The sequence below is a fragment of the Glossina fuscipes genome, unplaced genomic scaffold (assembly GCF_014805625.2).
Source record: "Glossina fuscipes isolate IAEA_lab_2018 unplaced genomic scaffold, Yale_Gfus_2 3, whole genome shotgun sequence".
NCBI lineage: Eukaryota > Metazoa > Arthropoda > Insecta > Diptera > Glossinidae > Glossina > Glossina fuscipes.
Window position 1 is genome coordinate 15395607 of NW_023998417.1, and position 12295 is coordinate 15407901.

At 34.7% G+C, this 12295-nt stretch overlaps 2 protein-coding genes across 4 annotated transcripts in view; both read right to left on the bottom strand.

Moving 5' to 3' along the window:
• The window catches only part of LOC119634383, a 32285-nt gene extending 26135 nt beyond the window's left edge, over positions 1 to 6150 (bottom strand). For 2 of the 3 annotated variants that reach the window (XM_038028488.1, XM_038028486.1), the window contains exons 1-8: positions 6083 to 6150; positions 5352 to 5609; positions 5067 to 5283; positions 4884 to 5013; positions 4303 to 4827; positions 2625 to 3245; positions 1660 to 1947; positions 65 to 1023 (exon numbers count right to left, since the gene is read on the bottom strand). In XM_038028488.1, the coding sequence (XP_037884416.1) occupies positions 65 to 1023; positions 1660 to 1947; positions 2625 to 3245; positions 4303 to 4827; positions 4884 to 5013; positions 5067 to 5283; positions 5352 to 5609; positions 6083 to 6150 (3066 nt within the window). Of the gene's footprint in view, positions 1 to 64; positions 1024 to 1659; positions 1948 to 2624; positions 3246 to 4302; positions 4828 to 4883; positions 5014 to 5066; positions 5284 to 5351; positions 5610 to 6082 lie in introns of those variants that run through there. The other variant, XM_038028489.1, reaches the window with a different exon arrangement.
• An 877-nt stretch (positions 6151 to 7027) lies between these two features.
• Positions 7028 to 11996, bottom strand: LOC119634597 (ABC transporter G family member 20-like). The gene is made up of 11 exons (XM_038028846.1): positions 11959 to 11996; positions 10981 to 11497; positions 10773 to 10921; positions 10010 to 10109; positions 8900 to 8980; positions 8645 to 8836; positions 8388 to 8586; positions 8076 to 8325; positions 7956 to 8016; positions 7263 to 7594; positions 7028 to 7202 (listed from the first exon to the last, which is right to left on the bottom strand). The coding sequence occupies exons 1-11, from the start codon at positions 11979 to 11981 to the stop codon at positions 7028 to 7030; spliced, it is 2079 nt and encodes a 692-aa protein (XP_037884774.1). The 5' UTR covers positions 11982 to 11996.
• Positions 11997 to 12295: the final 299 nt, after the last annotated feature.

Sequence of the window (12295 nt, forward strand, 5' to 3'; positions counted from 1 at the left end):
TTTTCACGGTATAATTAGCTTAAAAGCAACATCTTATACAAGACTGAAAATTGTTTCCACTTACCGCGCACAAAATAGCTAACAGATACTGTAAATTGATTTTCATGTCCACAACAAGCCCAACTTGATTGGAAAGTAAATAATTTCCGATAATATTTTGAATGCCTGCCCTTAAAATAGGATCGTGATGATTATATAAATATAGCATATCCGATAAGCATTGTGTGCCATCTGCTTTCCACTTAATATTGTCTGGAAATTCCCTTTCCCTTGCATTTTCTATAATTTTAGATTTTCTTAAGGACTTCACTCTTTTTGGAGGCTTCGGCGGGAGTATTATAGGAATCGTGTCCTTATCCACATTTGAGAATTCATCTAAATCGTCAATATGGGACGTACTTAATATTTTTTTTTTGCTCTCCAAACTTTTTCGTTCATCGTAGACTTCCTTAGAAGATTTAAATAAAACAGGATCGGCACTTTTCGCTATCACTGGGTTAAAATTAAAATCATTTGAACTTTTACCGAAATGGTCGTCTTTAATTTCTAGCAACGTCACTTCTTCCGCTTCCGTCTTTAAAACGTTTAACTGCGATGAAAATGAAGATCTTCTTACGAAATCAGTCCCGTCCAAGGTATTGCCGCCACTATCAGAAGCACTTAAGTGTTCACAACCTTGTTCTATATTCGACATGCCACAGCGATCGTTGTCTTCGGATGTCTTTGTAACGCAAGTAATTATTTCCGAAGACATAAATTTTAAAGGTATTTGTAGTATTTCCGGATTTAGACGCACGCATTGGGATAAGACATTTAGACTTATACTTTTGATTGAAACTCTGACATTGGAATCGTTGCGCCTACTGTACAATGAGCCCGTTAACAAGAAACGAGCCGATATTAAACGAGCTGTATAAAAGATCAATGATTGGACGTACATAGATCCAATATCCACTGGCAATTGTGGTTCAATGCAGCTTGATGAATCTTTAAACGATGAATCATTTGCGAGAAATGGATTCCCTATGATAAAACAATTCCGAATGCAAAATGAAGCTGTTAACAATTATTTAAAAGTGATTATTAAAGAAACATTTTTATGAGATTATTAAAACGATGAACGTTGGCTTTCGGAATTCTTCTAACCAATAAACCTCTTAGTCCCGAAAAAGTTCAACTTCGATTTTCGAGTTAAATTAGCTTCATTTCAAAATGAAAGGCTCTTGCGAAGTACAACTAGTTTTATTAGATTTTTCGAATGAAAAAAGCTAGTCTACGCGGGCTTGTTTCAAAATATTTCCTCATTAAATAAATTTAAAAGGGTTTGTTTGCGCAATGGAGATAGCTAAACTTGTGCATAACCGCGGTGTTCGCACTTCTTCTACTATGGATGTAGTCTTTTGAGATTGATTCAGAATTTCGTACTGATCAGGAATATATAACCTTTATGAGGCTCTGAAGATCCCTTCTAAATGTTGCGAACAGAACGTACCTACAAATCGATACCAACCTTTGTCTCTTTCAAATCCAAAAAAAAAAAAAAAACAGTTATTGTTTCACGAAAAGTAATAACCCGATTAAAAATATTTTGCCAGAAAAATATGACGACATGTCCGCTATGGTAAATTCTAAAAATGTTGTAAAGTCTACTCTACTTACTAATTGATCTCTTTAAAGGAGTGCTTTCCATTGGAAATTCTTTATAGCTTTCAAAGTCCTTAGCTTTATTGTATGAAACTTCGTTACTGTCAAATCCATCCAATATAGCGGTTGACGGTGTCGGAAATGTTTTGCTTGTATCAGGCGAAGACACATCAATTACTTCGATATCGGACTCCAAGCGTTTACTATCACTGGTGGCAGTAGAAGTAAGCGATGCCGTATCTGTTGCTGTAGGCGATCGAAGTTTCGATGAATGACGAAACAATTTTGAAACAGACTCAGAAGCTGGAAAAAAGCAAAAGGAAAAAATAAATAACATCAACTTGAAATAATATTTAGAAGCTATGTTAACAAGTGTATTAATCGTAATGGAGCTAATAATTATAGCAAAAAATACATGTGCGTAAATTTAACAGATAGTTAATGGGAAAGCAATTTTAACTACATTAGCCTACAAGATATTAAAAAGAAGAATATATTTGGAAAACGTCTAACCTAACTATTATTGATTGATACTCGTGTACAAATATTTTCACACATATATTTTTGGCAGTCTCATAAAAGAGATATGTAGATATATATACATAACTCATTTATTAGATCTACTTTAATGGTCCTACATTTGGCGGAGATGCTGCGTAGAAAACGAATGCCTTTGCATTTTACTTTTGTGCATTTGTGTACAGTATCTCAGGATTAAACTGTCAGTTTAACACTAAGTCTTCAAGTACGAATATGAAAATAGTTACCCTTGTGCTTCGTTAGAGATAAAAAACGAAAATTAAATTAATAACCGAAGAAAAAATAAACGAACATATCTGTTGATTCTATTTTGTTTTCTGCAACTAATTAAAAATTATTTCTGATCCCTTGCGAATTGACGATAAAAACAAAATTAGGTTTTCATATCACGTCAGTAAGTCAGACTGAAGTACACATTTGTAATTTCGTTTCTTATTTACCTGCATTGATGTTGTTAAAGAAAGTTTGAAACGCATCAGTGCTGCTATTACTGCTACTTGATTTATTTGCAGACAATATAATGCTGTCATTCTTTCTTTTATTACGTTCATTAACATATCCGTCGTCGGCAGCAACAGCCTGATTAATTCCTTCAACAACTAAGCCTCTTGAGATATTTGCTTTAAATTCAATGCTATTGACAGAATCCGTGTCGATGTTGCACAATTGATTTGACTTTTCATCAGAAAAGTTGACAAGCAAACTTCGTGAGTACGTCCTTTCGTCGCAATGCCCGGAAATAGCGTCGTTGCTATTGTCGTCAATTGTAGAATCTAACGACAATGCAGTGGAGTTAGTAGTTGTGGTTAAATCCATATTTGCCAACGATGAATGCGTATGTTGTTGCGTTTCATTTATTTCAGACAAAGTTGTAAAATCGTCATCATCGTCTTGTGCTTCCTCATCTACATAATCTATGTCGACACATTCACTAACACTACGTGCAGTGTGTCTTTTATGAGGTAGTTGTCCCTCCCTCTCTGGTTCGTGCTCCTCCTGTTGTTGTTGCTTACACGTTTCTGTTCGCCATGCAATGTCGCTTGAAACCCGCATCGCGCTACCTATTTGATTTTCATATTTATTTGGAAAAAATAAACTAGACTAGTTCTTTCTTAATTTTCTTTCTTCATTTAATGCATTCCGATAAACGTCTTAAAATTAAAAGCAATTTTAATTTGAATATTGCTACGCTTTTGAAATTTTAGATTAATTGCAAAATTATCTCGGGTTACGAAAACAGGATGTGCATAACTAAGCAACATCAAAAGATAGCGCATGGCTATATGAGATCAGAAAACGCTTGAGTGAAATACAGCTCAAATCGTATCATTTGAATTTAAACCGACCCAAGGGAAAGCTGACAAATGTAACGAAAACGAGACTGCTCAAAAATGAATGACGTCAATCTCAATTATATATAATAATAATAATATCGTTAGCAATCTCGATAAGTTTGCAATGAGCGAAATCGCACACAAAGTATAACGAATGATCTTTACACGCTAACGTTTAGCAGAAACGTCTGTCAGTGACTAAAGAACTGTATAGATCTCCTTGACGGCATTTCGTGGGTATCCCATTATAAACAATCCTCAGCGAACTCTAACTGGAAGATATTGCAATTTACCAAACACCATTTACCCATTCGTATACAACAAGATCGTCAGCAGACATCAAAGGCAAAGATCATTAGCTCCGTTTATTTTGTTACGCCGAGCGTTGTATATATATATATATGTTGTCTACTTTTGATAACACAGCAAGAAAACAGAAATTTAAGCAATTTTTGCAAGCAGTTACGCATTGTTTTTAAGCGGCATTTGAAAAATACTAAATTTCCCTGTCAATTAATGCACCGAAACCCGGGTGACCCCGGGCTAACTAACTCTTTTGGCTTCCCTCGTGTAGGAGATAATGCCAGCGTTTTTCTGTTCAAAAAATTCATGTGTGTAGCAATTTTGCCATGATATTTTTTTCTCTTAAAAGCAGATAATTACAGATAAATATGATAATTTAATTCCTGTACAAAAAGGATTAGGAAATTTATTTGCTTATAATTTCTACTTTAGCAAAACAACGAATATGAATATATAAAGCGGCTCATATTTAGCGGCTTACCTTTTGTTCGATCTTTTGGACTATCCCCCGAAATAGTTGCATGGAACGAAGCTCTAGCTGGCGAGTTAAAGCTTGAGGAGCAATTTTCTTCTTCTGAATTATATAAATTTAATATTTGATTTTTTAAGGTGTTCGGTTTCTTCAAAACAACAGCATGTTGTAGGCTTTTATCAACAATTATATGTTTAAGCAGCACTCCAATATTTTTCTGCTGACTGTTATCATTGCTTGTTGAACCGTTCGTACACTGAAGTACAGCATTAATAACCTCAAGTGATGCGTTAATGATAGTATGATTTTGTGTTGAGCTGGATCTAACCAGATACAGGCAATAATCATAGATTTCAAGAATTTGATAGAACTCTCCCGAATTCAGATTCTCTGAAGATTTTGAGAATGAATGAGAACTATCACTGTCGTTCCAGCGCTCATCAGCAAATGTCCGCACAATTGTTGGAATGAGTTGTCGTAAAAAACCTAAAGCACCAATAATTGTAGTGTTTTGTTGATCAGTTAAAAGTAAATCTGTAAAAAATGCTTTCGATACATTTTTCTAGCGAATATTATTTTAAAAACAATACCCATTATTTTGTTTAAAGCGTATTCGCCCATTAATTTCTTATTTCGAGCATGTTCTATTAAATTGATGCAATTTTGGGCAGACGATCTTCTCTTAACGGGGCAATCAGAGCTTACGTTAAATATGAAAATCTAAAATTTATCCCAATTGTTACAAATTCAAAATTCAAATAGCCAAGCATTACCTCGAACAATTTACATGTTTCACTGTCTGTGAGACCCTGCTGAACATATTTGCCAAATTTAACCACAAATTCGCTAAGAGTTTCTTGAAGTTGAGTTTCCTTGCGTTTAGCTATAACTTGCATGCAAAGCAATAAATTTTGAGCATACCATCGTATATGATGTTCCCGTATATTTTGCGCGTAATATGCAAATATTTTTAAACATATACGCAAGGATCTGAATTTGAATAATGGCAATATTAATTTAAGAGAAAAATGATTAAAGTTAGATATAAATTATATTACCTTTGGTTGCCATTTCTTTTAATTTCGCCATATAAATCCATTAAGATGCGATTAACCCGCGTTCGCTCCAGCACTCGAAATATTTTGTTTAAATTCTCTTCAGCACTCATACGAATTATCGAATCCAAATCTTCACAAAACAATAGCAATACATTGGTGGCCTTACTTATATAAGTAGCATAATTGAGCTGAGTAGCCATTGCCGGTGCAGTGATAAATTCGGCAATGCGTTGGAAGCAAGCAATTTTCTCCTCTTGGCTTTAATTGAACAGCAATTTTAATTTTGTAAGATAATATTGAATCTGTAAAGTGCTTATGTTGAATAAATATATTCGTTTTAATTAATCGTGATGGAACGGATTTCGTAATCATACACTTGCCTAAGCTTTGTCTTTGAACCGAATTGTAATTCATAGCTATAAAGATAAAAAAAAAACTGCTCCAATAATACGATAAAAATCAACATATTGGCCATAATCCATTTCGAAGCGACACATAGCAAGCCAAACAGGTCAAGCCGGTAGCTAACGAACCCAAGACTCACTCTGCTTACCCACACTAAGTCGCTTATAAAATGGAGCTACATTCAATTCCACAAGCTCAAATCCTATTTTGGAATTTTTGCAATAACAATATTTCTTTATCTTTTTATCCATTCGATATAAACACTTTACAAATTGAAATAAATGAGAGCGAGTTCGCAGCCAAAAAAACAATAGTCCAACACTCACCTGCATTCGGTATTTCTCAACTGGTCAATAATTTCTGTAAAGGTATTTACAATATTCGCCTTATCCATCACAGGTTATTGGAACTAATGCATTAAGCATTAAATCTATTACAGTAGTTGAAAGTTTGTAAAAATTTCCCCGAATTTATTTATTTTATTGCAAAAGTTCTTTATTCTTCTGTTTGTTTTTGTTTTCTCGTTTATTTTCCTTGCCATTGCCATTTTTATTTACCATACATTGCGCAACGTACGTTAAGATATCGACACTGGTTTTGCTTAAACGGAATGAAACGGGTATGAAACAATTCGAAGAAAGACATTTAGGTTCTAGTTCACATAACTCGTCCACTTGAACGTAATATATTCCAAACCAGAAACCACATGCCTGTTTAGTTTCGCAGAGAGCTTTTGATTGTTAAAGGCAGCGAAAGAAAATGGGAAAATTTTCGATAAAGCTTAAACCAAATATAAAGTTCGTAAAGCATTTTATTTAAGGCCATACGGCCACTAAAGAGTAACTGAAGTAAAGTTAAGTAAAGTTATGACAGTAAAGTTATTGAGCTAGCGTAAAATGCCACTGCGTCTATACTGCATGTCAGGGTTTTTAGTTATTTACTCCTTTAAGCAATTACGTCGTCAGAAAGCAATAATGACGACTTCTTCCTTTTTAGAATAACATTCTCAAACTTCTTAATTTTAAGCACTATTTTATCAGTTAAGAGCACAATAAATTTATCGCGCATGTAAATTATTAGTTAAAAAATCTACTTACGTGGCATACATATTATAATATTTGGGTAGCAAAAAATAAAATACTTTCACGCTAAATTCCTGGGACTTTATTTGGGTTTTTTCAATATTCTTCCTTATGGAAGAAATGGAGACAATACAATGAATGCGCAGACATTGGTTTTCTAAATGGAACTGGGTACTAAAAGAAGAACATTTAAAGTTGTCTGGAGCGCATTGTGATTATAGTGATTATAAGGAAAATGAAAATCCACAAGAAAGTACTCGCAAACCCCAAATACACATCCATTACAGTAATACCCCAACCCCGCGTTAATACGGAACGCATTGCTGCTGTAGCCAAAGTTAAGGGTAAGCCGTACGCAATCATCCTGCAAAAAATAGGATCATATTATGATCGAAATTGTGTACGCTAGATATATAACATTTACCTCAATGGCGTCACCATTCCCTCGAGAGGCCACATTACTCCCGATAAAAGCAATATAGGATAAAATGAACCCAATGCCACTTGTACGGCAGTACGTTCCAAATCGCATACGGCAGATATAGAAAAACCAAAACACATGCCGCATAAGCCTTGCAGCAAAGTTAAAGCCGTTAAAATTATTAAACTGCCTTTACTTTCAAGTCCAAAAATATTAAACATAAACACTAACACCAACGCCGTTTGAAGACACATCACCATAAGTTGAGTAATGATATGGGAAAGCAAAATTTCAAAAACTGTTACGCCAGCCACTAAGGATCGATCATATAGACCCTGTAGAGGAGAAATTGATAAAGAAAGAGTAAAGAGATAACCTATGTCAAGGAATATTTAATTTAAATTCATAACGCAAGCGCGACAAAATGATTTAACCTCCTCCCTATCTCCAACTTCCACTTTTTAAATAATCAAAGCAAAATATCGGCCCTTTGATTGGTGGCAGGCGATATGAAATATTTTAAAGCAGACAGCGGTTGGAGGTCGTACGGATATACTAGAGGAAAAATGAGAACCGCTAAAGCGAGTCAACTGCTTCAAGTTAATAATGAAGCTTGAAGGTAAAAAACGTGGCGTATACAAATATAGAGGACACCCGTCGTAAATTTAAGAAACCAAATTACGAAAATTCTCTCACCTCAACACGTTCAACGATTAAAGCCGATGACGTCAATGCAACAGCCAAGAAGAACACAACACTATAAAATTCGTTAATAATTGCATCGATTCGTCGATAGGCTTACAAATTTCAACTTACGTCACTATAACACCTGGTGCTACAAAGTCTGTAAATGTGGGCGCCATACTCCCATAAATGGGTTCTTCAAATCTTATTGGCAAATCTCCATGTTTAGGGTTCTGACCGCATTGTTCGAGAAGAAGCACAGCAAAATTGCGGAACGCCAGTTGTATGTCGCGATACAGCATAAGACCAACTTGCTGATTAGACATATCTAGCCAAACTTGAATTTCCGATTTTTCAAGAATTTCATCATCAGCCAAATGTCCTTCGACAGGAAAAGCAGAACATTGCATATAACAGTTCGAAAAATGAATTTAAAATAAATACCGATAAGTGATCTCGTCTTAAATGCTTCAGTAAATTCTTTCCTAATGTATATAGCGCCCCAAGCGCGGCCTGTGACTACTTCATGTTTTGCTTCTTCCAAATCTGTATAAAATAATTTAATTACAGTTGTATTCAGATGACTTAAGTAACGGCAGCCTAATTTAGTGAAGCGACAGCCATCATCCCAATCGCAAACTTTCTAACAAATTAATACATATCTCAGAAAATGTTTACGGATTTTGCAAAATTAATATCACCGTGTCGCGCATATCTGCTTCTTCATTCACGATAGCCACATTTAAGTCACGCGGATTGTGTCCTATAGCCAAGCAAAAGAGTATCACTTGAAAAACCGGTAAAAGGACCATGAAAAATAATTGACCTGGACTCCGCCACATGTGCAATAAATTCTTAAGTATTAAGGCCCGCAATTTGTTAAATGAGTTAACCTACGATCGCATGTAAATAACATTATATTGAACCGCTTCGGTAAAATATATGGCTTCTCTTACTTTCTCAGATTTTTCTTTAACGGTCGTGTTTTTTTTTAGACGTTTACTACGGCGCGGTGGGTCGTAAAATTCTTGCAACACCTAATATAAAATACATAGGTTATATACAATGTTACAAATATGTAAATATATGCTGAAATTCAAGTGAATAAAATCGAAAAATTTACATATCTAAGAGCTAGTCGTGGAACATAATTTCCAACAATTCAAAGTAATAGAAAAAACTGTTTTTACCAAATTTCACCCTGGATATAAAGTTATCGGGATACATCAAGCTTTTTTATCAATTTTCACTATAATTGACCCTTAATTTTGTGTATATCCACCCGCGAAGGATGAGTGCAAGCTTCAGAAGAAACCTCCAGCGCAGGTAAAAGGTTTATATATATATATATATATATATATATGTAAATATATGTATATATTCTTCATCATTATCACATTTAGAATACGTTGTTGAGTTACCAGTTTGATATTTGATGTTGTACTGTGGGCGTGTTGTTTCATTTTTTATGAAAACATTCACTAAATAAATTTCATCGCAAATCTTGGTGATACTGCTCGGTAATATAGTTGAAAGTAGGACCATGGGTTGGTTTAACGGCTTACGTTGATTTAAAATTGTTGCTACTTTTTCTTTCACTCAATTTCATTTTTCTCTTTTCTCGCTTTGGTTCGCTATGAATACGACGAATAACGACGACATAGAGTTCTTCTCTTTCCCAGATTAACAGGTAAAAATAAATGCGAATTATTTATATTGAGATTAATCAGGGTTAAAGAGTCGCGATATGTCTACTATATGTCTAGTACTGCGATGCCAGGACTCATTCAAATGTAAGAATTTTTATGACTCAGCAATTTGATCACCTTTTCTTAACCATTGAACGTTTACAAACGGTTTTGTAGCGAAGTTAAAGAAGTAGGAAAGGTGACAGCGAGGGTTTCTTCTTATTCTGTACTTTAACGCGAAAAATTCCTAATTTCTGTGTTATCTGAACAGAATTGCGTGCTTCTATCCTACATGTTCACTATAACTGCTTTTAAGATAACAATATCTACGGTACTCTATGCAAAATTTAATTAGTAAGCAAAACTTGTACAACGAACCGAATAGATAGATCCAGATGATGCTTGTAATTGTTCTTTGCCTAAGGATTTGGAACGGGTTTTCCGAAATTTTCGACTGGATTCAGGTTTACTCATTTCACTGGAATGCAAAAAAACAAGAAGGCGATTAATTGCATGTCATTTATATTTATGAGTACGCGTTGATAAAACAATCGCGGATATAATATATATAAAATAGGTTAGCTAAGGCATGAAACGGACTAACGAGCAATATAAATCCATGAATTACAAGTCCAATGAGATAATTGGTTTACACTTAAGAATTAATCTTCTTCGAAAATTTATGAGAAAACGCCACTATGCGAAATTCTCTGTTTGTTTTCGAGTATTTCAAGTTTTCAATGGAAGAAAGTTTTTGGAAATTATAGAATTCTTCCCAATCAATTTGGCCCAACCTTCGAAGCACTTAAGAATCGGCTGCAGAGAAGTTTCTTCTCTCTATTAAAGCTCTTCTGATTTGCAATTTTGATAAAATAACATAGGATTGTTTCATTTATATTCAGATTTCTTTTTGGCGAATCAGACATCGTTGCAACGGTTGATGTTTCGGGAAAACTAATAAATTGACAATCGTATAGCTCTTGTATTATTTAGGAGCAATTAATACTGCCTAAAAAGGGGGATGTATTAGGAGAGTGATTTATAATAACTCTCTTTTATCGTTGCATAACTTGAAATAATAATAATTTTGAAATATTATAAACATGAGGAACTGGGAGAAAGTCAATGTGAGAGAAGATACCTGAATTCCTGTTGCGCCATAAGAATTTTTATCGACTGAAGACGTGATAACTTTAGAAAAACTTCTTCTAGGTTTTTGCACTTGTAAGCGGATAATAATGCATCAGGTGAATCTTCAGCTAATAAACGACCAGAACGCATCAGACCAATCTGATTTGCAAATTCATCACAATTATGGCAAGAAATATACAAAAAATTTGCAATATTACCATATGCGCTTGTCTTGCCTCCTCTATGTAATGAGTTGTAATGATAATTGTTTGATGGCTAGTTTTTGTTATAGCCGTTAGATGATTCCATATATTCTGTCTTAGCAAAGGATCCACTCCTACTGTGGGTTCATCTAAAATCAATAACTCTGGATCATGCAAAAGGGCAACAGCGAACGATACCCGCCTTTGTTGGCCGCCACTAAGATGTTTGACTGAACGTTTCCCCGAGGGCAAGTCCAAGAACTTCAATAAAGCTTCTAAACGTTCTTCAATCGTTTTCCTCTTCATGCCGAAAATCCATCCGAAGTACAATAAAGTTTCTTTAATGGTAAATCCGTCATATAAAGCGGTTTCCTGTGGCATATAACCAACGCGTTTACCAGGCACACCAGACCGACGGCTTCCTGGTACACCACCCAATACATAAATTTCTCCCGAGTCGAGACGCCGCCGTCCAACAATACATGATAGCAAAGTAGTTTTTCCACAACCGGACGCACCAAGAAGACCGTAACTGCAAAGTCAAGTTAACAAATTTCGTTAATTTCTGGTTTTAATAAAAGTGTTTGGGATCAGAAAAAAATTATATATTATTTATGTATTTCTTAGTTAAAAAGTTTCATTTATGATCCAATTCAATACTGGTCAGCGACTACATCTTCTATTCGATATGGCGGGCGCGAAAATTGTGTGTGTAAATATTATTCTAAAAAATTGTGAACGATTAAAAGCGCTTCGACGTCTACTTTTATTGACATATAAAAATGTTAATATGCCTGTAAATGTCCTTCAAAGGCAAAATTATTTTTCGCTATGCGAAAATGTGCACTAGTTTTTAGTAGCTAAGGTGTTCACTTATGGAATTGAAGAGGCGATAAGGTTTGCGAGAATATTGTGAGAATTAAATATGTTCTTTCGTGAGTGCTATGTTGAAGTTTGATAGAATCAGGAAATATTGGCATAGAATTTACTCACATTGTACCCTTTGTTACTGTCATAGTTAGGTTGTTTAAAACAATAACAGGATGTTTTTTTTTGCCAAATGCCTTATATGCTTGATGTATAGACACGGCTGCTTCTGAATTAATTTCCCATTCGTCATCATAAGGTTTAGGCGTATCAGGCGCCCTGAACATAGAAGACAATTGGCGAATGATTAGCAAGTTTAAGGAAGTGCTTGAGTAACATATTAATAACCAGATTTAGTTTTTCCGCCGCATGAGATTCTGCTAATTACTGCATGTTTGGTGCATTGGTGGTATTTTGATTCCATTTAGCAATAATTTTATTCTTTTCTTTTACTCATCGACTT

Coding starts and splice junctions, on each gene's coding strand:
- LOC119634597 (XM_038028846.1), bottom strand. CDS start 11,981: ATGACAGTAACAAAGGGTACAAT. Junction 11,498..11,958: donor ACAGTAACAAAGGGTACAAT/GTGAGTAAATTC, acceptor TTGACTTTGCAG/TTACGGTCTTCTTGGTGCGT. Junction 8,326..8,387: donor TAAGACGAGATCACTTATCG/GTATTTATTTTA, acceptor TTCCTGTCGAAG/GACATTTGGCTGATGATGAA.